A 25,404-nucleotide genomic window follows, 5' to 3' on the forward strand; every position below is an offset into this window, starting at 1 on the left:
TTCTGACTCAAATATTGCAAATATACAGAAAATTACCAGTACAAAGTTAAACACATCCAGATTTATTTACACAATGCTAAAGAAATTTGAGTTTTATTTCCATTTTGTGGAATTCTATTTCGGGGTCTGGCTTTGTTGTGTAATTGACATGGGTCACTGAATCTTGATTATCCCACCTCACATGCAATTTTCTGTCCCAAAGGAACATAAAACTTGTTTTCTTAGCGCACATGCAGTAATGATCTTAATACTGCTTTACACTTTAGTAGGAAGGCAGCTGTCCCACAGCTTGGGGAGGGGAGGCAGAGAAGGTATAGAACAGGGAGGGACCACATGCTCAGAAAGGGAACAAGAGACAAGAGAGGTTTGAACAAGAGGCACATGGGGACCCTGAGCATTTCTGTGCACGAGGATAAGGAGGGTACAACCAAACCCTCCTCCCTAGACGTCCAAACACAAGAGGTGGGCAGAATCATTAGGGAACATTCTAGTCACCCGATTACCAACTGAGGGCATGCGGAGGAAGAGAACTGCATTAAACATTTGGGACAGATCAATAAATCATTAACATGTACACTATACAGTTTATACATGTATATATGTACACACATATATATAAAGGTACAGATTAGTTTATGTTACTCTATATAAACAAGGATGCTTAAGAATGTACTGGTGTGAAAAATGCATACAGTAGGAAGTTGTTGAAGACAATTTCAAATTAATGTTCTGATTCTTGTTGTTATAACGCAATGTAACCAAGAAATCAACACGTTCCTGCTATTTCAGTGATCCTCCCTAGGGCAAGACCTGGGCTCTGCTAAGCAGGACGGTGCTCTGAAAGCTGCCCGAGCTGGGCAAACCAATGGCAGATGGAAGAGAAAGTCTGGCACCTGCTGAGTGCCAGGGCTGAAAGTCTGTCCTCCCTATCACTCCATCTTGCGGCAAATCTCAAACTTTGGTTTTATTCAAAGGACACTCAAGTCCATATTTATTTTCCTGCTCAAGAGAAGGTAGTGGCAAAGGTGAAAAGCAGAATCTCTTCCCATTTTAGCAGTTCTCAGTGTCCAGGCTTCACGTGGGGCGAGGGGGCTGTACTGATAACGAGCAGGACGAGCTCTGCATACAGGGACACGAGTCTTTAGAGCTCTCCTAAAACGGGAGAGAGAGTCTCTCCACCTGGATGGTTTGCCTGGAAAATAGAGAAATGACTGAAGCCAGGACAGCCCTGCCACCTGGGGTGAGTGTGGACAGACAGCCCTGCACTCCTCTCTGTATCCTGGTATCGTGACGAAGGCCACCGGAGGGAGAACCAGCTATAGTTTATAGAGCCAGCACAGGTGCCAGAGGTGGCCAGGCACTACCAATCTGTCAGGGACGAAAGCCAGGTTGGGCATGTTGAGGCCCAGAGGCAAATCTACGAGTGAGAGAGATATACACTAGGAAGCCTGTTCGGAGGGAGATGGCAAACTCTAAGTTTCAGTTATAGCTAATAAATGGAGTCTCCCGATCCCAGACTAGAATGGCCACAACCCTCCAAACACTTGTGTTCTTCTAAGCGGCATTCCCATTCAATCACCAGCCAAGGTGTATGCATCTCTGTTCTCTGGTCTCACTGAAAACCAAACGCCCTCTTAGGTCTAAGACACCTGTCCACAGAGCAGGAAGGATGGTGAGTTCCCCACCTGGACGTATGAGCTCAGACCACTGTAGATGGTCTGATGTGTCCAACCTATGTTACAACACTGAGGTCTACTGCTGAAACCTCCAGAACTAATCTCTTCTATTCCTATCAAGGTTGGGAGTTTACACAATGATATGCTATGCGTTACTTTCAAAGATAATGCTCCTAACCTATTATTGGTAGGACAAATTAGAAACCCTTTTTCCTTAGAAGCTATCGTGGATTTAGGCTGTTTTACTCTCTGGGTGAGGGCACAGAATTGCGAGTGAGCAGGCTGACACAGAAAGCTACCGAGCCAACAAAGGGAATGAGCCAGGCTTGTTAGCAGTGCTCCAAACAACTGAGCTGGCCGGCCAGCCAGCGATGGGACAACAAGGGGAATGGGGAAGGGTGACTCGTCCACGGGGACTCCACCCCTGCACTCTCGAACAATGACCCTCAACCAGGTGAGGGGCAGGTTCTAAACACATATTCAAAATTACCATTACTTTTGTTTTCAGCCATGAAAAACAGGAGAACAAAATTTTCTGTTCACCCAGGTGGCACAACGGTGCTAAATTCTGCTCTGAAAGAAATGCCACTGATTCCTGTTGTAAAGGACAGCACATCATCTACAAGAAACAACCCCGTTCCAGCTTTTCAGCACTCGCACGCATGGGACGTTTGCATTCTGAAGGCAGCCAACCAGCACTGCTCGTCACACACAGGGACCTGGGACATTTTACGCAAGTTTTGTACCTCAGTTCCATCTCCTAAAAAAAGGGGATTAAAATCTCTGCCTCTTTTCTTTTTTAATCTTATAAGAGTGTTGGGAGGTTCAAATGACATAATGCAGGTGAAAGCGCCGTGGAAACTGCCAAGTCCTACAGAAATCCCAGTATCATTATAAGCAAAGAGCCCCAATCTTATATGGTTACAGAAAAATATTAGCTTTCTTACATCTTAAAACTATTCAGAGAATCACCGTCTATTGGCACGTCTACTCCGGCGGGGACACGCTGGGACAATCAGGTGTGGGGCGTAAGCAGGTCTTTTCTGGGCATCAAACTAACAATGGGCAGGAGGGGAGGGTGTCTGGGACAAAGGCTGACACTTTATCATTTCTGAGGTGGTTTACCTTTAGAATGTTTTTTAATTTAAAAATCATGAATGAGCTTTTCCTAAAAGACTAGTGTTCTCTGGCTCTAACAAACATTAATTCTCTTCACAAAAACCACCCTAACGTTATTTTCTAACGGAAGTTCCTGACTCATCTAATTTTACGGCAGTTTCAAAGTCTCTAAAATTCTCCTGTTCCTCCCCGCCGTCCCCTCTGCTGCTCATCCTCTTGGGGGAGGAGGGAACGCAGCCATCTGCTCACACATTCTGACAAAAGTTAATTTGGCACATTTACTTTCCACTGACTTTCTAGCCATAAAATGAACTAGCAGCAAAATGGCAGTCACCAAAGGACGTCCCAATCACAATCGTTGGGAGAACTGTGACCAGCACAGCAGGCGGGCTAAGACTCAAACATACTCTACAGTATTCCCGTCTAGTGCATATTCAAGCTGTGTTAAAACTAATCACTGCAGCTTTCCATTACTATATGGCCACCCAAAAATCCACCTCACTACATTCTATACTTTATTTAATTCGAAAAAATGTCAAATGGAAAACTTCCTTAAACTATGAACTTAATGTATCAAATGTAAACAAATCATCTATACTGGAAGTGTGTCTTCAGATGGTTCGGCCAAAAGTTTCATGCCAACAAATTACTTAGTAAAACTGGGAAAAAGTGGTAAAAGGGAGAGCCTGGTAATAAAATCCTGATTTTTTTTTTTTTTAGAAAAGCCTATAAATTTGAAAACATGTCTAGTCCTGGCTCCACATACAACAGTAACCTAAGAGGATGCAAACGAGCAGCGCTTCTAATGATTCACCAACAAGTCAACCCAACAAGTAGGAGGAGACATGGAAGCCTGGGATGTTCAGTCCTCAGGGGCTGCATCGTGCCCACCACCACCAGCTAGAGAGAAGAGGTCACTCGACCTGGGCAGACATCCAGGGCAGGCCTGAACCCGGTCCTCAAGCAAGTCCACTGGCACACACACAAAGCATGGCTTGAAAGATCTTGCAAGAGGCAAGAATTTCTCCTTTAATAGGTGGTAAATCTAGTCAATTCTCTGCTGCTCCCTTCTTCCTGCCCCAAGTTAAAAATATTGCTCTTTAAGTTTTCCTGATTTAGTGTCTTGGAAGCACATGATGAAGTTAGTTGCCAAAGGGCAATTAACAAGGGTATTGCCTAATTAAACAGGGGACAAGAAAAATCACTGTGGTCTATAGTCCCTAGGAAAAAAAACAAAAAGTGAGGATCTGTGAGGAGCTGGTGTGCAATGTCCTTGGAGCAGGGCTGTCCCCAGAAGGAAGGCTGCCCAGGCTGTGCCAGTCATCGCAGCCTCTGTATTCATCTCTGCAGCTGCTCCGTGTCACCAGCAGAGGCCAGGGACAGCACCAAGTATGTTGTGAGAGTTGATGCTGGAGTCGGCAGGTGCCCTGGGGCAGGCGCCATGCAAAACATGCAAGAGTGGGGTTAGTGAAATGTTCCCTTCAATTTCCATTTCATTTCCCTTAAAAAACAAAACCAAAAGAGCCCATACTTTGCAAAAGAACTGCACTTGAAATAAAAAGTTAAAGAATTTAAATTTTTCCCCTCTTCTCAGAGCCAACTGTTAGAGTGTTTAGGGCTCCCTGCCCCCTGTGCTTCTTTAGTATAGGTCCTTTTGGCTTTGATGGAAGCAGCAGAAACAGAGATGGGTCCCTCGCAATGGGAAATTTATTTCCCCAAGTTGGAGCCACAGGGAGTGTAGGAGGTACTGCGGTTCCGTCATCCATGCTCAGTCCCAGCTCCGCAGAGGAGCTACTCCAGGAGGTCCTGAAAAGAAGACAGAGCCCGTGTTATTTAGAGACTAAAAAGTTGCTATTTCGAAAGCAGTTACCTAGTTTCTGGGCCGGCCACGTCTTACAGTCATTAAATTGCTGCTTCCCGTTTATACCCTCCTTTGCCTGAATCGTATCTTGATCGTGAATAGGAAAAGAATCACTCTTTTTTTGTACTTCTGGGCCACCCCTCAAGAAGAGACAGTCTCACCTCATCTGAGTCATCATGATAACCACTTTTATTAGTGTGGGGGGCTGTATCCAAAGCATCCACTCCATCCACACCGTTGGCCTCTGCGTGCTGCTGTAGCACTGAGTATCGATGCACCAGGAACCTGGGGATGGACACCTCCGTTAGCCCTCGAGTGTGAGCAGGGGTGCATTTCTTACAGGACTGAGGATTTTCCGAGTTTTATATGCTCACAGAGTGAGTCACGCATATAGGAAGCACAGCCCACAGCTGGCATATGGAAAACATAAGACCTGAGAAGATCTGGGCCTGATGTTTCAGGAACATCGCTTCAACGAGCTAGTTTTTGCCAAGGGCAGACTCAACCACATGCCCTTAGCTGACTTTCTGGGTTAAATTCAGTACCTTTGACTGGCCTCCATGTCCTTACCTTCCCCCACAGACGTATTTCTTCACAATGAGCACTCCTGCTACGACTGTGACCAGCATCAATCCCACAGTGGCCAGGATAATTGGAACAGAATTTGACTTGGAATTCTTGATAAATTAAAACAAAAACAAAAAATTGTGGGCATGCATATTCCAAGACTGAATTCAAAGAGGTTGCTCATTCCCCTCATTTCTCTGTGAATGCTGTGCAGTCGCCAGGGACTTGATGATACTTTTCTAACCCCTCAAGACAAACCATCTCGATGTGACCAGGAGAATACCACAGCTGGCAGAGGCTAACCAGAACTTTAACTGCCCTGAAGCCATCAGAATGCTGCAATCTCAGGGGCTTCGATGTCAAAGGTACACTGGAAGTCTTGGCAACTCCCCAGATCAAATGGTCATTGTGACTGTCCCCACTACCACTGTTATAAGCTCTGGAGCAGGAAAGGGAGACTATGCTAATAGTGGGCTGAACGAATCAAGAACAGGGCCATTACCTGGGAAGAAGCTGTGCCAATGCTGTATCAGGCAGGCCATCATATGACACCAAGATTTATTCTTTTAACTTAATTTTTGGCATGTTTTTATAAATAAGCTTTTTCATATCACCCTCTGAGTGTGACCTACCTACCTCAGGGTGGGAGATGGGGAGTGTGTGTTTTCAGTGTATCCAAGGGATGGCGGAGCTGGGTTCTGGGACAAGTTGTGTCCCCGTGAGTGGGAGTCCTGTGCAGTTACACACACAAACACTCCAAGGACAGCCACCAGGAGCACAGGGTGGGGTGCAAAGAAGGAGGAACCTGTCCCTCGACAAGTACACACACCCACACATTCTTCTCCCACTGCCTTTTTTTTTTAAGATTTTTATTTTTCCCTTTTTCTCCCCAAAGCCCCCATGGTACATAGTTGCATATTTTAGTTGTGGGTCCTTCTGGTTGTGCTCTGTGGGACACCGCCTCAACGTGGCCTGATCAGCAGTGCCATGTCCGCGCCCAGGATCCAAACCAGCGAAACCCTGGGCTGCTGAAGCAGAGCACGTGAACTTAACCACTCGGCCATAAGGCTGGCCCCTCCCACTGCCTTCTTAATCCCATCCCCTGTCAGGCCCTCACCCCTTAGAAGGTTAGAGAGGAGAGAACTGCAGACTGTCCACCTCTCAGTCTACAGATTAGGAAGCGGGGGCCCACTGTTTACTGCCCCCAGTCCCACTGCCAGTCCAGGGCTTCTTTGTCGAGAGGTTTCTTCCTCACCAAATCCCAGCCAGAGTTCAGTTCCACACCTGTAATCAGCCCCATAACTCACTTCCAAATAAAAACCAGCCCATTATCCCCACAGCTCAGTCTTTCATTCTGAATACACTTGGCATGACGGCACAGAGACGCACCCTACCTATGGCCCAGTGCTCCTCTCTTCCACAGGTGCAAAACTCCAGCCCTTTACAGCCAAACTTCTTGAGTCTTTTTCTTAAATGACTCCAAGCCTCAGAAATTTCCTCAACTCTATGCTTCTAAGACTTGGAAGGACTTTATGGAATACCGTTTTTTCCCCAAGAAAAAAGTTTTCAGTAGATGAGCTTATCACTGGGTTACGTGACCATCCTAACAGTTTCCTGTGCAAAGGGAAGTCGACAGAAGTAGTGTGGCCACTTTGTATTCAGCAATAAAACTCCTGATGTTGTAACTTTGACTATTCCTGGCAGAACATGAAACCCCACTTGTAACTAAACCAGATCTACTTTAACATACCTGCTTTTCTTTCTTTTTTTTTTTTTAAAGATTTTATTTTTTCCTTTTTCTCCCCAAAGCCCCCCGGTACATAGTTGTATATTCTTAGTTGTGGATCCTTCTAGTTGTGGCATGTGGGATGCCGCCTCAGCATGGCTCGATGAGCAGTGCCATGTCTGTGCCCAGGATTCGAACCGACGAAACACCGGGCTGCCTGCAGCAGAAGGCTCGAACTTAGCCACTCGGCCATGGGGCCAGCCCCCATACCTGCTTTTCTGGACTCAAAAAGTTGCTTGTGCATTTCTTTTTCAAGTCTTTTACTTCTCGAACTGGATTCACTCCACCTTGGCATTTATCTCCTGGAATTTTCCGGTACCTGAAAGGCAGAGAAAATTTGTTAACAGAACACAAGGATGTACTCTCGGATTCCTGTCTATTTCCTGAAAATAAGATTTGAAAAGCTGCAGAAAAGCTTCTTGTCCTTATATTATCTTTCAGGCCTTGGGAAGATCCACAGGGATGTTTTGGCGATATTTTATGTAGTTTTGGCCTTGAACAGACAAAGCATCTCTGGCCTTGCTGCAAGACATGCCCGCTTTCCACCTTAAGAGACTGCGAGCAAGAACTGTGACCTGGGAAAAACGTTAAATGTGGTACAAAAATGGGATAGTGGCTATTTCAACTTAAAATAATTAAAATTAATTCAGTTCCTCAGTTGCACTAGTGTCAATAGCCCCACAAGGCTAGCAGCTACTGTATCAGACACAGATCACAGAACATTTCCATCATCACAGAAAGTTCTATTGGACAGTGTTTTTTTAGAGCATTCTGAAATATTGCTCAGATCTCTGTGTGGAGACAAGCAGCTTTTCACTCTGAACAGTGGCAACTCCTTTGTCAGGGTAAGGGAGAAAAACCATCTCACCCGTTGGTTGTCAGGTGCTCTTTTCTTCCATACAGACAAAACTCCAGGTCGTGGCCCTTCAGTTCTGGCTGTTCCACACAGTTGGAGTCATTTTCTGGACGGAAGTAGCCAAAATCACTGCAAGAGTCAGCCAATAAAGTACCTTTCAAAGTTGTTGAAAGACAGTAAGCAACTAGCAAGCATGTGGGGCAGTGGGTGGTTACTAGTCCAGTCTTGGGTTGCCAGAGAGCAGCTCAGGAAGGCCTGTGCTATCTAGAAAGAAGGTCCATTTAGGAAAACAGACATGGAAAGGGATTAACTAGGGGAAAACAGCTTATGGATTAAGCCTGGTGGCCTTAGTAGCTAGGGGCCCCAAGGCTGGGAGCCCTGCACAGACAGCTCAGGCTCAGGGACAGGAATGGCTGCAGCCTGCCATGGAGTGAGGACTCTTGCAACTAAGACACAGAGAAATAGTGGCAGCGGCAACAGATCTAAACTCACGGACACCCAGCAATTCTTCCATTAACCTCCAAATAACTCATTCTTATGTTGTACCCCATGGAGGTGTACCACGGGGTGTATGTAAAACCTTTCCTGCCTCCCCCATTTCTGACCCTCTCAGCTTCTTAGATGGTCCCTGCCTCCATTCTATCCCATCTCTCCACAGTGCCAGCCATCTGCTCTCCTTTCTCTGTTTTCCCCAAAGAAATAACATGCTGCCACCTCTCCAAGGCTGACCCCCGACATGAGCATCCTTGGCCCCATTCTGACTACCGCCCTGCGACCTTGCTCCATTGACAGCATGGGAGGGACCATCAGTCCCAGTTACCTGGTGGCTTCTCCTTAGCCTGCACCTAACCGTCTCCTCCATCCTCCTCTCCCTTACTGGCCAAATTTCTTAAAAGTGTGTTTTTTACTTGTTCTATTTTACACATTTACTTTTTATTTTGTGCATTTTGGCTTCACCTCCCTATGCAACCCTGAAAATGAATGTCTGAGGCTCCCGAGGGCTCACTAGTTACCCAGCCCAGGGGAGTCCTCCCTGTTCTCATTCACCTTGACCTTTGACACACCATCGTGCTCCTACCCACCTTGGCCCTGCAAGGCTGCACTCGTCTGTTTCTCTGGTCACTGCTTGCTCTTCTTTCTTCCTAACCCATAAATGCAGATGTTTTCCAAGGTCCTACAATTCAGTCTCACTTTGTATCTGCTCTCCTTTTGTAAGCTTAGCTATGTGTGGTTGCAACTAAAACTTCCAGGTTTCACCTCTCTTGAACTTTAATCCTACATTTCCAAATATCCGCTGAACATCACCACGTAAATTTGCTGACAGAACCTCAGATAAATATAACATTCAAAACCCATCAGTTCTCCTTCGTGCCAGCCTCTCCTATCATTTCCTTATGTTTGTCTGTGACGTGAATTTCCTTCCCATCATCTAGGTTGAAAATTTAGCCTGAGCACCCCCACCTGGACCCCACTTACTTCTTTATTGTGACTACTGTGACTTCCCCTCATGGCCTATCTTCCAGCCCGCCCTTCCCCATCACGCCGTTGGGTGTCTATGCTCACACCCATCCGCTGGCTTTAATGACCTGCTTCTTCCCAGATGTGCACAGTCAAGTCCTACAGCTCTCAGGGCTCAGCTTGAGTGCCACCTCCTCAACAAAGCCTTCCTGGACCCACCTCCTTGCAGCGCTCAATGGAACAGTCTCTCCTTTCTCTAAACCCTCAGCCACTTACCACCTCGTTTCACAACATAACTGTGTGCATCTTACCAGGAGAATCTATAAAGACTTCCACTACCACTTTGCACTGCCCTGTGCACAGCAAGTCTTCAAGGAATATTTGGGGAATATATAGATCCTGCTTGTACTTTAATATGTTTCTGACAAATATTTAGGGGAGAGGGTAGGAAGAGCAAAAGATGAAGACACTACCCCTCCAATAGCAGGGGGAAACTTCTGGTAAAATTTTAGGTATTCAGTCCAAAATCTCAGGGGAAGCACCCTCCCCGCTCACAAAGTACACATTTCTCAAGCACATGTGGTACCGTGTGCGGGCTCTGGAGCTGAACCACGGGTCCACATCCAGCTCTACCTCTTCCTGGCTGAGTGACCACGAGCACATTAGTCACAACTTCTCTGTACTTTCATTTCTCCCTTTGTGAATGGAAATGGCAACAGTACCTATCTCACAGGGCTGCTGTGGTTAAGTGTAAATTGCTTAGGACAGTGCCTAGTACAGAGTAAGTGCTGAGTAAACATCAGGTGCTGTCATTACTACTACACGATTACGAAATAGAATATGACCTCAAGGAGTCTAGAGTTTAACGGGGGAACCAAACCCACACGCAACAATTAAAACACTGGAAATGCTATAATAGGGGTACTGTGGGAGCCTAGATGACGGAAAACCGGGGAAGGCTTTAAAGAGGTGACATCTGAGCTCAGTATTAAAGGCCAAGTAGGAAGTCACCAGGTGTGGGGTCAAAGAGGGAATGTGGAAAGCCGTTCTAGGCAGAGGAAGCAGCATGAGCAATGGCATGGAGCTCTGAAGCAGCACAGCATGTCTGGAAAACAGGAGCAGCTCAGGGAATGAAGAGCCTCGCCTGTGTGCAGCGAAGGATGGGAGAGAGCCCTGTGGAGTTCCACAGTATCAACCAGCCCGAGCCCTCCGGTAGCACCCAAATGATCTGAGGGAAATTTTCCCTGTGGAATCAGCAGGGAGAACCCTGGCCATTCCACACACAGACATGAGCCACACAGGAGGAACCACACTGGGCCAGACTTGGGGTTCACTCATTGCAGTCTTCTCTGCCACCTGCAGTTTGAGAGAATATGGCGAGGGAGGACATGACTGCCTGCCTTCTTTTCCAAATTCTTTAGGATCCATTTTTTCCTCCTGTCAGTACCTTTTGTAGGTGACGAGTTCCAGAAGATCCTACCTGTGGTGTGAATCAGTTCCTCTTATTTGCCCTCAGTTACCTCGCTTAGGCTACCAAGGGACTCTGTGTACTTGTATAATCAACTAATCCCACGCCAGCCAGCAACTAACCCTTAAGCCTGGATTCTAGGGAGTCCACGTTGATGGCCTCTAAACCTTGATGGGACAGATGGACCATAAACACACTAACGTCACTCCGTATCTCAGGACAGAACCATACCCTCTCTGCCTTCAGTTTTGCAGACAACTCAAAACCTAGTGCACCACCTGCTGAACTCAGGCCGTCAGGCTCTTCACTAAAGTCCAATTTCCTCTTAGCTCCTGCACCCCTTTTCTTGATGTTTTTGTCCTATCATCTTTCTCTATTTTTTAATCGTCTTCCTCCTTATATGCCCCTCTCCTTCCCACAATCGCCAAGTCAGGATTTCTGGGGGCTGTTGCTGGTTCTGCCCAAAAACTGACTGTCTGATATGATAATATTACCTGTTCAATTATTAACAACTTGGCTTCCCTTTCTCTGTGCTTCAATTTTGTTAATAAGAAGCAGCAGTTCTCCACTCTTGGAGAAGAAAAGGATTTAAATATTTTTAGTCCTATAAGACAACTGTCTTTCCCCTCGTCCAGCAGGGGAGGGGCTGACGGGGATGTGAGGGATGCTGATACCAGAGGAAGTCCTCCAGGGAGCAGGCACAGACGGAGGGCTGCTTGGTCACTACGTAGTCCCGACCGTTCTGACAGACGGATGACTTGCGCAGCCGGAGATACTGTTCTTTATAGCCTAGAATGCAGCCATTTCCATAATCTCCAGGGTCTGTGGAGTGAGCCAGCCATATGGTATAGTCCTTCTCTTCACCTAAAGGAAAGACAGGCTGTTCAGGAAACTGCACAGCACAGAACCCACGCACATGCGGCAGCTGCCAGGCTATAGGAAGAACAAGGAGAGGGAAAGCGGGGATGTCTGACTCAACCTTTTGCCTCATTTTAGAATTTCGAACACAAGTTACCCTAGTTGGAGCCCACCGGTAACTGGCATTCCCTCATGCCAAAGGAGGATTCTTTGCATCTCACCACTCATCTGAGTACTAGGAAAATCCTTATTTGTTTCAAAGTGGGAAACTGGATAGAGGACCTCTAGGGTTCCTTCCAATCTGAGAGGCTGCCATCTACGTGTCTTGTACACCTGTGTCCTCAGCAGGAGCTGGCCGAGGTAAGAAATCAGATGTTTTCCTTTAGGACACGATACCAATCAGTCAAACACATGGGTTCAATTTCACTATGAGTTAGTTTGCTTCAAATAGAAGGGAAAACATTCTCTTTCTAGACTTTTCACTCTAGTCGACTGGCTCTCAAATGAAGACTGGTGATGACAGTCAACCTGGCTTAGTATATTCTATCACCCGCTCCTGGAAAAATGACTCATGGCCTAAAGACTGTGGATTAGGGTTTCATCCTTCAGGATATGGAGAGCAGCACAGAGCTTGTTAAACAGCAGGTGCTTAAACCTTTTAATGACGTTAGACGTTAGGGATAACTGCAGAGCTGCCTGCCGAGGGGAAAACTCGTAAGCTGGATCCTTTACAGCCTATTCAATGAATTGAGATAATAATGACTCTCCAGTATCAAATCATATTTAAACATCTTGTAAAAAAGTAAGGTCCAAACCGAGTGCTTTGGCTTCTTCCAGGAGTCACTGAATTAACATTCTAAGGAAATGATCCATCATAGAGTGTAACAGAAGTCACGATTGAAGCTCAGCCAAAGCATCTTAAAACCTTAGGTTTTTTGTCATATTACGCCAACAAGTAACTACAGGTCACAGGGTGGTCACTTTTTCTCCAGTTTTTTCTTTTCTTCTCAATATTTTCAGTACAATGTCAACATCTTCGGTACTCGGGCCTGGGTTTGCTTGTGATTCTTTAGGAACACCTTGCAACCAACATTTTAACTCCTTTTCTGAAGCCATTTTCTGGGTCTTTAACACGGCTTCTAGTCTGAAGCCACAGAAGGCTGAAATGGCCAGTGTGGGCTTCACGCCTGCCCAGCAGCTCTTCCAGAGCCTCACCTGTGACTGACATTCAAGCCAAAACTCTTGTCATGAAAACTTCCTCACTTCAACATTTTGTAAGTGACACAATCAGATGCTCTTTGCAACACACTTTCCTCTTTACAGTTCTGCTGTAATCAAGGGTGAAAAACCCTGAAATGTTATGAAATAATTTTAGACTACCACAGGCATGCATTATCCTCACAATCAGAAAAAGTCTCATAGGATGTAACTTAGCTCTAACAGTGCAAAGCTATACTGTCCTACGTGACAGCCTTCGCCACCTGTGACGGTCTGAACTGAGATTTACCATACGGGTAAGCGTAAAATAGACGCTGGATTCTGAAGACTTAGAAGAAAAAAAAAATAAAATATTTCATTAATGATTTTTTAATATAGCTTACATGCTGTAATGATAATTTTTGTATATATGGAGATAATTATTAAAATTAAGTTCACCTCTTTCATAATGTAGCTGATAGAATAATTTAAATTACATATGTGGCCCTCATTTTCTTTCTCTTGGACAGAGATAGTCCAAAGAGGGAAGCTGTTTTTCTGAAAGCATCCCATTGCCTGATTACCCACATGGAACATCCTTCAATCCTTCAAATGTATTTTCTTACTCCAGTGAAACGAAATTAAACTGAATTGGTTATTTAGGAAAATAGGCTTACAAGTTTCTGGTAGAAAAGGTCAAAGGAGACACTCACAGCTCCTTTCAAGGATATCTTTAAAATCAATGGTGTAGGAGACCCACTGGCGAGTCAGGAAAGATTCCGTGAAACCCCAAATGCTGATGTTCATGGACCTGGCGCCAGGCTCTGAAGCTAGGCCAGTAAAGTAGATGGGCTCCCTGGTGAACATGTAGGTTTGCCAGCACTGACCTTCATCTGTGGAAAACCTGAAACCAAATTAGACAAAGATCGTGACAGAGGATCAACATTTACAGGAATATCAGGAAACCACTCTGGCTGTTGGATCCCAAACCAGAGAAAGACCCTCATATATTTAGGTGATGGCTTACTAACATTAATTTTTAATGTTAACAGGGTAGGGAAAGGGGATTCATTCAGAGAGTAAGGAAGAAAATCCCTTTATAAAAATTCTTTCAAAGGAAAGGTAGGGTAGTGACCTACCATCTAAATAAAAGAACAGAAATTATTTTATAAGAACTTGTATGTCATTTCCCATCCAGGGTGCTTACATGCTTCCATAACATTCTTGTGGAGAGAAAGAATATTTTTAAAAAGTGACAAAAAGTGTTAGGTAGAGGGAGTCAGAGGAAAAAGCAAAGCCATTTATCTGAATTTCTCTAACTGCAATCCCTTCAAGAACCTTCCCCAAAGTTCTGCAGAATGCACAAACATGAATCAGGTTCAGTAACTTCCCCCAACAAACCGAAGAACAACCCCCAGCTGCCCTCTCTGCAGACACTGGGTGGAGCTGAGCTCATGCATACTTAATCACATTGATAGGATGGCTGCTGTGCTCAATGGCCACGATGATGCCTCCGGAATCCAGGATGGTGTAATAGTGGGGTCCTTCCAGCATCCTCGCCCAGGAGTAACCCCCATCATCTGAGATGTACACATCTGGGATCATCACTGAGATGGCATCCCCCACGCTCCCTGCAACACAATCCACCACCTCGTCAGTACAAATCAGCACAAATGAAACGGAGAGGATTTACTGCCAGGAGAATAGTTTTGAATGAACTTGTTCTGATTATTTCCCATCATGCTTTTATTTTTTTAAAAGATTGGCACCTGAGCTAACATCTGTTGCCAATCTTCTTCTTCTTCTTCTTTTTTCCTTCTTCTTCTTCCCCAAAGCCCCCCAGTACACAGCTGTGTATTTTTAGTTGTGGGTTCTTCTGGTTGTGCTATGTGGGATGCCGCGTCAGCATGGCCTGATGAGCAGCCATGTCCGTGCCCAGGATCTGAACCGGAAAAACCCTGGGCCGCCGAAGCAGAGCACATGAACTTAACCACTCGGCCGCGGGCACAGACCCCCATCATGCTTCTTGAAAAAGGAAAAAAAACGCCACTGAAAATTTGGGAAAGGGAGAAGGCATGTTGCTCTCTCTGATGGGAGTCTATGAAAAACTCACAGTACCATTATCATGCAAGAAATTCTACAAAGGATGGTAAAAGCCACATACGGTGGTTTTCTTATAGGTTCAAGGATATAAGTGAGTTTTCGTGTGCTAAGCTACTTCTTCCTGTGGAGGGGAGTGGAGGGTGCTTACCGTGGGCGATGACTATGCCGATGGCATTAGGCTCTGAGAGGGGGGCCATTGGAACATTTAGTTTCTGGGAGATGCTGTAGGAAGCGTGAATATGAAGGCTGCACTGTGAAAAGAAACCAAAGCTTAGATTAAAACCAAAGGTGTAATATTTCACTCATGTCACAGAGCCTTCTAATAAAGCTTTGAACTTAACCCAGACCTTAGTGGGATAACCCTTTTTTTTAAATTATGGAAAATAAACACACCACAAAATTTACCAACTTAATCATTTTTAAGTGTACAGTTCTGTAATGTTAATTACATTCACACTGTTGTGTAACCATCACCACCGTCCATCTCCAGAACTTTTTCATCATGCAAAACGGAAACTCTATACCCATTAAACAATAGCTCCCCATTCCACCCTCCCCCTAGACTCTGGCAACCACCACTCTACTTTCTGTCTCTGAGTTAGACTACTCTGGGTAACTCATATAAGTGGAACCACACAGTATTTGTCCTTTTGTGTCTTGCTTACTTCACTTCACATGATGTCCTTAATTAAGGTTCATCCACATTGTAGCATGCATCAGAATTTCCTCCCTTTTTAAGGCTGAATATTATTCCATTGTATGTATATACCATGCTTTGCCTATGCATTCATCTGTCGATGGACACTTAGCTTGCTTCCACCTTTTGGCTACTGTGAATGCTCCTGCTATGAACGTGGTGTGCAACTATCTCTTTGAGACCTCGCTTTCAATTCTTTTGCCTATATACACAGAAGTGGAATTGCTGGATCACACGGTAGTTCTATGTTTAATTTTTTTTGAGGAACCACCATCTGTTTTCCACAAAGGCTACACCATTTTTCATTCCCACCAACAGTGCAAAAGGGTTCCAATTTCTCCACAGCCTCACCAACACTTCTTATTTCGGGTTTTCTTTTTTTATAGTAGCCCTCCTAACGGGTGTCAGGTGATCTCTTGCTGTGGTTTTGATCTGCATTTCTCTAATTAGTGATGTCAAGCATCTTTTTATATGCTTATCGGCCATCTGTATATTTTCTTTAGAGAGATGTCTTCAAGTCCTTTGCCCATTTTTAATTTGGGTTATTTGTTTTTTTGTTGTTGAGTTATAGGCTCAGTGGGATAGTCTTGATTCTAAAATGCATTAGTATATTTGGAAGCAAATTATGCAATTACTTTCTCATATGTAATCTGTCAGTTTATTTTATTCCTGTACTACATCAAAGCCTCTGATCAATATTTAAAGAATGATCCCACACAAATAAACTTGATGAATGCCTGACATATTTCAGATACTATAAAAGAGGTGGTGGTGATTCAAAATAAGATTCAGTCTTGTCTTTAAGAAATATTTCCCAGAAACTAGTTAAGGTATAAATCAGACTGAAAGTTAGTTCTTTAAAAGAGGGTGAAATGTTAATTTTATGTCATGTATATTTTACCACAATAAAGAAAGAGGTTCAAGCAAACTATTAGTGAAACAAAGAGGAAAGATTAGCTCTAACTGAAGATGGCACTGAGGATGGCTAGGATTTCCACTGATCCTAATGAATGAGGCGTGGGGAGACAGGCTCCACTTCCTCAGGAACACCCCAGGAAGACCACGTGCAGGCCACAGGGGCAGAGCACTCAGGGAGCAGCAAGGGTTACGACAAGCAGTGTGTCCGTGATAGAATGGGGAACAACAATGTAAAGGCAGAAGAGAGCCCGAAAGGGGAGGAGAGGCCCTTCGTTCACCAGGTCAGAGGCACAGGCCAGTCACAGGCAAAGGGGGAGCAGGAAGAGTGTTGAGGAGGGACAGACAGGGGAGTGCGAAAGTGGGCACAAAGTCAGTAAGGAGGCCACCGTACCTGCCCAGGCTTGAGGTGAGGAGGGCAGGGGCAGGGCAAGGCCAGGGCAGAGGGCTGGGGGAGGGGGCAGGAGGGAGAGAGACTCAACAGCACTTATGAGCCGAGAGGAGGGAGACAGCACATTGGGGGTGGCGTAGGTGCACTTGATCTCACACTGTCTGAGGTTCTTAGAACAAAAAGCCCAGCCTAGAACAGCAGAGTGCAGATCCTGAGGAGAGCAAGGGAACTACCAGCACTATCAGTTTTTGAAGAAAACTCCCAGTGTTCCCCTAAGCCCCTCTCAAATTCTATAAGTGTCAGACACAAAGCTTGTTTTGCTTTTCTTTTTTTCTTGCCTGTCAACACCTGTCACTCCTGGAAGCTGGGGTCTCCTGGAGCAGCACCTGTGTTTCCAGCTCTCAGTCTCTCTTCAGAGGGGTTGGCTCACGCTTGCATGGGCACCGCCGGGTCACCACCCACACCCACCTGCCGTGCGGAGCACAGGCAGGGGGGAAGAGAAGGCCGAGTTCCCCTCCTCTTGATTCTGGCCAGCACGGCTCTGCATGGCTCAAGAACAGCTGGACGATGGCTTTTTGCAGAATTCCTAAAGTCTCAAAGCTGCCAGGCTGACTCCCAACTCACCACCGGCCCCTCTATCCATTCTGCTTTCATTCAGCAGTTTGATAAAACACACATTGTTAGCCTTCAGTTTTGTTTTTCTTTAAAAGACAAATAATTCACAGTATTTTGGTCTTTTTTAGTAGTTTCTATTTCCTACATTCTAAGTTAATTTCATTACTCTCGTTTCCAAACTTTCCACCTTTAGCTGTGGACCCTAATCAAGTACAAAAGTTCTTTATTCAAAGGCCTGGCACTGACAAGAGAACAGAATGGCTGCTTCGCTCCAAATACATATGACAACTGGCGTAAAACCAACCTCCTTCTTGTTTTTGGCTGTAGCATCGCATTCACTGTTTTCAGGCTTCCTCAGGTGCTTCCACCTTCCTCCTTGGTCAAAAGTGATCATAGTCTGGACAGAATTATCTGAATGGGACAAGAGTGATATTCAGCCTGATACATTGGAAGCACCCTATTAAATTCAGTTTATCATTGCACAACCCTCTCCTAACTGAGCTTACTTAACACCATTAGAACCCTGGAGTCCCACAAGCTTCTAACATCCAACAAAACGGCTTCGTGGGGTGAGTAACTGAGCAGCACTCCAAATATGATATTGGAGGAAGGCCTCCCACCTGAACAGGACCCAACTGATTCCAGAAATCATCTGACACTTTTGGAAAAACACACCTTTTATCTCCTTGCCAACACAGACAGGCTGACGTCCATTCTCTTCCCCTGCTTCCTGGCCTTGGAAGCAAAGTCTACCCTGGGAAGGCCTCCTAATCCTCACTGAGACAAGGCCATGGTACCGGGCTTGTTTCAGGGAATCTCAAGATTTGAATGTCTCTGCATTAGTCAATTAATAACTCCTAATTTTTGTCCTTCCACTACTCCAGATCCTATCCCTCTTATATATTTTCTTTTTTTTCTCATGTCTCTTCCCCATTCTCTGTTTTCAACGATACAAACTGTTGCAGGTTTAAATTCAGAAATAACACACTTTGAATTTTCCAAGGAAAATCTAGAAAGCAAATGATGGAAAATTCGTTTATTTAATAAATATTTACTGCATGCCCACTATGTGAAAACTGTTGTAAGCTTCTGGAAATATATGAGTGAACAAAACAGAAAAAAACTTTGTGAAGTACACATTCTACCAGGGTGAGACAGACAAACGCCAGACATTGTAAATAGGTAAATTATACAGTAGGTTAGAAAATAAGTGCTGTGGAAAAAACTTGCATGGTTACAGGGAAACTGAGTGTGTGTGTGTGAGCTAGGGAGGGCAGAGTGAAATTTAAAATATGGCAGTCAGGGCAGGACTCATTCAGAAAGCAACATATGAGCAAAGATGGAAAGGAGGAAGGTGTCAGCCTGGCAGATATCTGGGGAAACAGAGAGAACAGTCAGTGCAAATCTCCAAACCATGAGTGTGTGCACCTGGCGCGTTTATGGGCTGGCAGAGGGCTGAGTGACGAGAGCGGAGGAGAGAAGCGTTGGAGGCGAGGTTAGGGAGGAAAGAGGGGGCCAAGAGCACTTAGGACCTCGTAGACTGCAAGGTCTCTACAAAATAAAAACACACGTTCCCCAGCTCCTACCAAAAAATAAATACATAAACAAAACCTTAAGAGTCTTTGTACTTCAGAGTGACGCGTTTATCTGTGTAACTGGGCCTTAGCAAAGGTGAGCTCTGCAGAACCACTGAGAGGAACACAAGAGGAACCCTCTCCACAAGGAGGAAAGAGGAAGGGGTTCAAACCCAGCTCCTTCCTGTAGGCCTGAACCTCCCAATAGAGAAGACTTCTTCTATAAACAACACAGCACCCAAAAAATCTTTCTTTCTACCTGCTGTTGCTTTGTTCTTTCTTAGTTTTATTTGCCGTAACTTATTTAAAATAGAGAGCCAGAATTCACATGGGTTGGCCTGTTGGCCAGGAAAGCAGCATTACTGAGTGGGCAGGACCATCAGTCTCCCCAAAGGCCTCAACTCCCAGTATGTTCAGCTGAAGAACAGCTGTGCCAAGACTCACCTTCAGAGAGCACACTTGTTATATAGACCCCGCGGAGGGAGGTCACATTGGTAAAGTCCGTCTCACCACCCGTGGTGGTGTAGAGATGTCGGTCCAAGGACTTGGAATATACAATGCCTCGATCGTCTGAGGTAAAGACTGTGCCAAATCCGGTATCTGAAATAGGCAAACAAACAAAAACAGTAAGTTTTGGGGGGGAACAGAGAGAAAACAACAGTCTAACCATGCACATGACTGACTGATGGCACACATTAGCCAACTGTCTCTCTTTGTGATGTAGACACAGACCTGAGGTTTGATACTCAAGCTCTTTGTGTCCATCTTTAATTCTAATACCCAGCTTAGTGTTTGGAATATGGCAGATGCTGAGTTTGTTAAATGAATTAATCTGAAGCTACAGAAAAGCTCTTCCCTGACACATTTTGGTGGCAGAGACACTGTATTTAGATTCATATCATACGCATCTCTAAACCTTTATACACCAGAACAATGCTTCTCAAACTATCTGTGGTGAAAAATCAATGTTTATATTTCCATTATGTCACAAACCAATGCTTTTGTAAAATATAATAAAAATTAATCACTAGAAAAATAAAATACAAAAGACAAAACATAATCTTCAACTTTTCAATTAGATTTAATACAGATAAAATTACTTTGCCAAATGTCTGTAAGAGTTTCTAAACATCTGCTCTTGCTTTCTGTATTCATTTGGTAACAAATAGCTTGCAAATCAGTACCAGTCTTCAGACCATTTTTTGAGCAGCATTGCTCTAGAACACTTGAACATACACATAAACCATATTAGAATGTCAAAACAAGTGCCTTTTAAACAGAGGCTACATATTATTGCTAAGACAGAGTACGCAGTGGGACACTAATAAATTCCTAGGATAAGAGGAAAAATTGACATTTAAGAAGGAAAGCTACTCAAAGTAGGGCTTGAAGCTTGCATCTCCATGCTTAAATCTCTATGCTTAAATCTCAAGGGTGGGCCACTAAAAAGCTCTTACCTCCAGGCTCATCTACATGCATGAACACCATGTCATCATTGGCTGCTAGAATAGAATAGAATTGTTCCTGCCCCACAGAGGGGAGCTGGGCCATGCTCCATGTGTCCCCTTGATCTGTTGACACATGAATCCTTCTTGTTGTATCCTGGAACAAATGCCAATATTTACCTTTTTAATTTTCTGTCAAGATGCCATGTGCAGGGACACGAATAGGAACATTATTATTAATAATTATAAGTATCATTATCCCTTTCCTCACTGGGTACAACTGTGGTAAATGAAAAGTCCCAGTACCAATTACCAAAGCAATTTCTAACCTCTAGCAAAGTTCCAGGCAATGGAACAATCCCTTCTATTTTAAGGAAGGCTATCTTGACTTCCTCTTTGGTTTCTTCATTCTGGTATGGCCCTATAAGATATCATCCTCCCAACCTCTGACATTTCAATTTCCTTCAAGAGAGCTAAGGGTTTGATGGGACCATCATTAGTTTGGCTTTATAACCATTTGCATATGCTTGCTCAGATAATTCTTAAAATGATGACTGCTGCATAAAAGTTTGGTCCCTTTGAGATAGTCCTGGGATAATCCAAAGAATCAGATAATTAAGGGTCTAGAAAATGGAGATGATATCTGGCTTGAGAGATTACAGGGGAAGTCAGGATGGGACCCGCCTCCTCTTTAAGGAAGTCTCTCAGAACAGCCATAAGGAAGGGAACCTGCAGAGGCTGGGAAGAGGCCAAGGAGAGTCAGAAATTAATATAAGGAAGGTGATCAGGGAGTATTTAGCTGTTAAAAGGAGTCTGTTAAGCAGGCAATTAACACCTACTCTCTGATAAATAGTTTAAAACAGCTACTAGACACATTTAGCCAGGGCATAAGAATTAGTCTCAGAGCCTCCTTACATTAAATACTCTTTAAAGTTCAGTGACAAGTACATTTAACTTATTTTTCTAATTCATATCTAGATGTTTCCTTCCAATCTTACTCTGTTATAGGCAGAAACTGGAGTTCAAAAGTACACACTAGAATTTAAATTTTGTAGATGGTAGCAGCACAGTGTAGGAGGCGACAAAACAGAGGCTACCTCTGGATTAGACAGCCTGACTCCCGCCAGGGTTCCACCCCTGCATGACCCTTGGCATGTTACTCAATTTCCTCAAATAAAAACTGAGATAACAGTATTAGCTCACAGGGTTGTTGGGAGGATTATTACAAAATTGCTGAGGGAGTTATCTATAGTTACTGTGTCTACTTCCCCATCTCCAATTCTCTCTGAACTCACTCTAATCAATCTTTAACCGCAGTACTCCAAAGAAACTGCTTTTGTCAAGGTCACTAACTCCTTGGATAATTCTCAGAACTCAGCCAACTCAACTGAGATCAACTGAGTTTAAAATAGCTGATTACTTCCTCCTTCTTGCAACACTTTTTTCACTTGGCTTTCGTGACATCACACTGTCCTACTCCCCCTACCTCACTGGTCTCCCCTTCTCAGTCTTCTTTGCTGGGTTCTCCACCTCTTCCGAACCTTTAGGCATTGGGGTGCTTCAGAGCGTCCTCAGTCCTCCCACCTCTTCTCTACCTACTCATTCTTCCAGAAGATATCATCTAGTCACATGGCTTTAAAGACCAAGTAATTTTGGGAGATTCATACACCCAAATGCTTACTTGACATTTCCACTTAGATATCTGTCTAATAGGCACCTCATACCCAAAACTGAATTCTTGATTTTCCTTCCACGAACCTGCTTCTCCTGGTGCCTTTGCCATCTTAGTAAACGGCACCTCCATTCGCCCAGTTGCTCAGGCCAAAGACTCTAAAGCTATCCTTGGTTCCTCTCATTCTCTCACAACCCACATCTAATCCATCAGCCATTCCTGTTGGCAATATGTTCAAAAATCTACCCACAATCTTACCACTTCTCCCCTCATCCACTGCTAACAGCCTCGTCCAACCCACCATCTCTCTCACCACTCCAACAGCCTCCCAGCTGCTCTTGCTGCTTCCACTCCTACCCCGTCAGGCTATTCTGCACACAACTATTCTGTCAAAAGAGAAGCCAAATTATGTCATTCCCCTGTCACAACCCTTTCACAGCTTCCCAACACACCAAGAACAAAAGCCAAAGACTTAATCATGAGCTACAAAGGTGCTGTGTGACCTGGCCACTTGCTCCCTGTCTTCAGTGCTTCTCTGTGCTCCAGCCATGCTGCCCTTCTCACTTTTTTTCAATATTTCAAGCACGCTCCAGTCTGAGGGTCTCTGCACTTACCACTTCCTCAGCCGAGATGTCCAGACAGCTATGCTCTCCCTTAAGTCAGGTCCCAGAGAGCCTAGCCAAACCACCACATCTAAAACAGCTCTGCTCCAATTCCCGTCACTTTCCATTTCCTTACTCTGCTTTATATTTCTTCATAGCTTTAATCGCTACCTAATGTTACATCATATGTCTTAGTTTAGGATCTATCTCACTACTTCAATATAGGCTCTGAGAGCAGGACATTCATCTGTTTTGTTCACTGCTATATTCCTGGGACCAAGAATAGTTGTACCTAGTATAACTAGGTACTCAATTAACGTTATCTATCACTATTATTACTATTATTGGATAATGAGCAAGTGGATTGCTTTTTTCAGTTATCCACATCTGAGTAAAGCCCAAACACTGGGTCTACATATCCCAAAACAGATACCAGAATTCATGTGGTGACAACAGGCCAAAGGGCAGAGGAGTCAACCAACCTCTATAAAAGAGGCATCCTCAAATCTTACAGTGACACTAAATCTTGCAAAAAGGCAGGAAACTCTGCCAGTACAAGTAGTAAAAGGGATCTATGTGAGGCATATTTACAGAAATATCACAACCCAAAGAAAAGAGGTAAACACTCACCTTATCAGCCATCACAGAGGCAAAAAGGAAACGTCCCCCAAGGCCAAACGAGTAGATTTTCACACCAATGGTTTTGAAGCTTTTCCCAAAGTCTGAAGTTCTCCATAATTCCAGGGCCCCAAGGTCAGCTTCTTAAACAAGACAAAATATTAATTAAAATTTCCCTGACCAGAGAGCCTCTAGTTCAGAACAACTGTTTTAGAATTGTTCTTAATTTTATAGCTAAATTAGGATTTTTAATCCTATGCACATCAATCAAGTGACAGTATAAATGTGATATGGCATTAGACATAGGAAATTCACATCTAGGTTTTATTTTATCCATGTGAGGTTTTACACTGGACAGAAAGAGTTTACATATGTGAAACATAAACAAGTACCTGGACAAAGAAAACAGTTCAGTGTTTACCAGGGGAGTGGGGTGGCAGGGCACAGGGAGTGAAGGGGAGCACTTATTGGTGACAGTCAAGAAATAATGTACAACTGAAATCTCACATTGATTTTAACTATTATGAACTCAATAAAAAAAAGTAAAATGTAAGGTATACTAGAATAAAATGTACTAACAATCTCAAGAATTATTACTGAATGACTTAACTCACAAGTCCATTTTTAATAAAACAACTTCATATTTCAAAAAAAAAAAGAAAGAAAGAATTTACTTAATTCCAATACAGTGTTGCATAAAAATATCAAAGCCATAAGCATCCTGCTTTACTTTCTTTAGGACATCGTTGAAATTATCTTATTCTATTTTAAGCTGTCTTGTTTGAGTTTTGGTTTTCTTGTTGATCACCCAACATCCCCACTTGAACTGAAGACACTTGGGTGTCTTGTTCTCTCCACCCTCAGAACAGGGTTTTGCATACTATAGCCGGTGCTCAAGTGAATGAACGAATAAATGAAATGCATTTGCTGAATGAATAAACGAAAGATTTTGCTCTCTGCTTCGAGAGTGTCACTGACTGGGAAGTCAACGGCTTCCACCAACACAAACACAGTCCACGCACTTTTGCAGAAATCACTATTCACTTCAATTTGTTACTGCTTGTAGCCTAATATTTATTTTATGTAAATACATTGCTAAAATTAAATATACTGTCTCCATGTACAGCCAGCATTTTTATTTGTTCTAGGCACAATATAATAATTTGGTTGTACTTTCAAGATATGAAAAATCATTAACCACTATCTTTAGCTACTGAAATTACTGGAGAATGGAAGGATCTTTGACGTTTCTACCTCTTAGAAGCCAGAATATTCTACTATGAGTGGACAGCAGGACACTCTTTTCTGGGACTAAGACATACTTACTGCAGGAGCCGTTCACATGGGTGGTAAAGAAGATGGTGTTCTCTGATCCCCTACAATGAGGCAAAGACAGGGAGAAGATGTGGTTCAAGACTGCTAATGGATTGTGCCAAGCGTAGTGACAAAGCCCCCAGCAAGTCTGACAAGCCTCCACAGGCACTGGCTGAAACAGCCTTCTCGGATGCTATGCCTCTGCCTCTCTCACAGCCTCGCCAGGCAAGGCAGCCCCCCGCCTGGCCCCAGGCATTTTCCACAGTCCACGACTGCTTTATGCGAATGCTTCTGGCCGGTCAAACTGATCTCCTTACACTCTCCAAATCTGCCTCTTGCTTTTGCTCATACTGTTTCCTTCTTAAAATGCTTTTCCCTTATGTAAGCAAATCTTACCCTCCCAATCTTCAGGCTCCAGCTTAAAATCTGGCTCTTCCCTGAAGCTTCCCTGTCACCCCAACTGGAAAGCTTCTCTGCTGCAAACTTGTAGAGCAGTGGTTCTCAACTAGGGGTGATTCTGCTCCCCAAGGGACATGTGTTACTAGCATCTAGTGGATGGAGGCCAGGGATGCTGCTAAACACACTACAATGCACAGGGCAGCTCCACAACAA

At 44.2% G+C, this 25,404-nt stretch overlaps 1 protein-coding gene across 3 annotated transcripts in view; it reads right to left on the reverse strand.

Moving 5' to 3' along the window:
* Nucleotides 1–2,686: 2,686 nt before the first annotated feature.
* The window catches only part of SORT1 (sortilin 1), a 59,019-nt gene continuing 36,301 nt past the window's right edge, over nt 2,687–25,404 (reverse strand). For 2 of the 3 annotated variants that reach the window (XM_046645196.1, XM_046645198.1), the window contains exons 7-20: nt 24,805–24,854; nt 23,491–23,621; nt 20,599–20,743; nt 19,586–19,741; nt 17,872–17,978; nt 15,098–15,200; nt 14,309–14,477; nt 13,560–13,750; nt 11,466–11,655; nt 7,878–7,994; nt 7,220–7,328; nt 5,227–5,333; nt 4,818–4,941; nt 2,687–4,601 (exon numbers count right to left, since the gene is read on the reverse strand). In XM_046645196.1, coding sequence (XP_046501152.1) covers nt 4,587–4,601; nt 4,818–4,941; nt 5,227–5,333; nt 7,220–7,328; nt 7,878–7,994; nt 11,466–11,655; nt 13,560–13,750; nt 14,309–14,477; nt 15,098–15,200; nt 17,872–17,978; nt 19,586–19,741; nt 20,599–20,743; nt 23,491–23,621; nt 24,805–24,854 — 1,714 coding nt within the window. In that variant the 3' untranslated portion in view covers nt 2,687–4,586. The remainder of the gene's footprint in view (nt 4,602–4,817; nt 4,942–5,226; nt 5,334–7,219; nt 7,329–7,877; nt 7,995–11,465; nt 11,656–13,559; nt 13,751–14,308; nt 14,478–15,097; nt 15,201–17,871; nt 17,979–19,585; nt 19,742–20,598; nt 20,744–23,490; nt 23,622–24,804; nt 24,855–25,404) is intronic. The other variant, XM_046645197.1, reaches the window with a different exon arrangement.

This window comes from Equus quagga, chromosome 18 (assembly GCF_021613505.1).
Source record: "Equus quagga isolate Etosha38 chromosome 18, UCLA_HA_Equagga_1.0, whole genome shotgun sequence".
NCBI classification, from domain to species: Eukaryota; Metazoa; Chordata; class Mammalia; order Perissodactyla; family Equidae; genus Equus; species Equus quagga.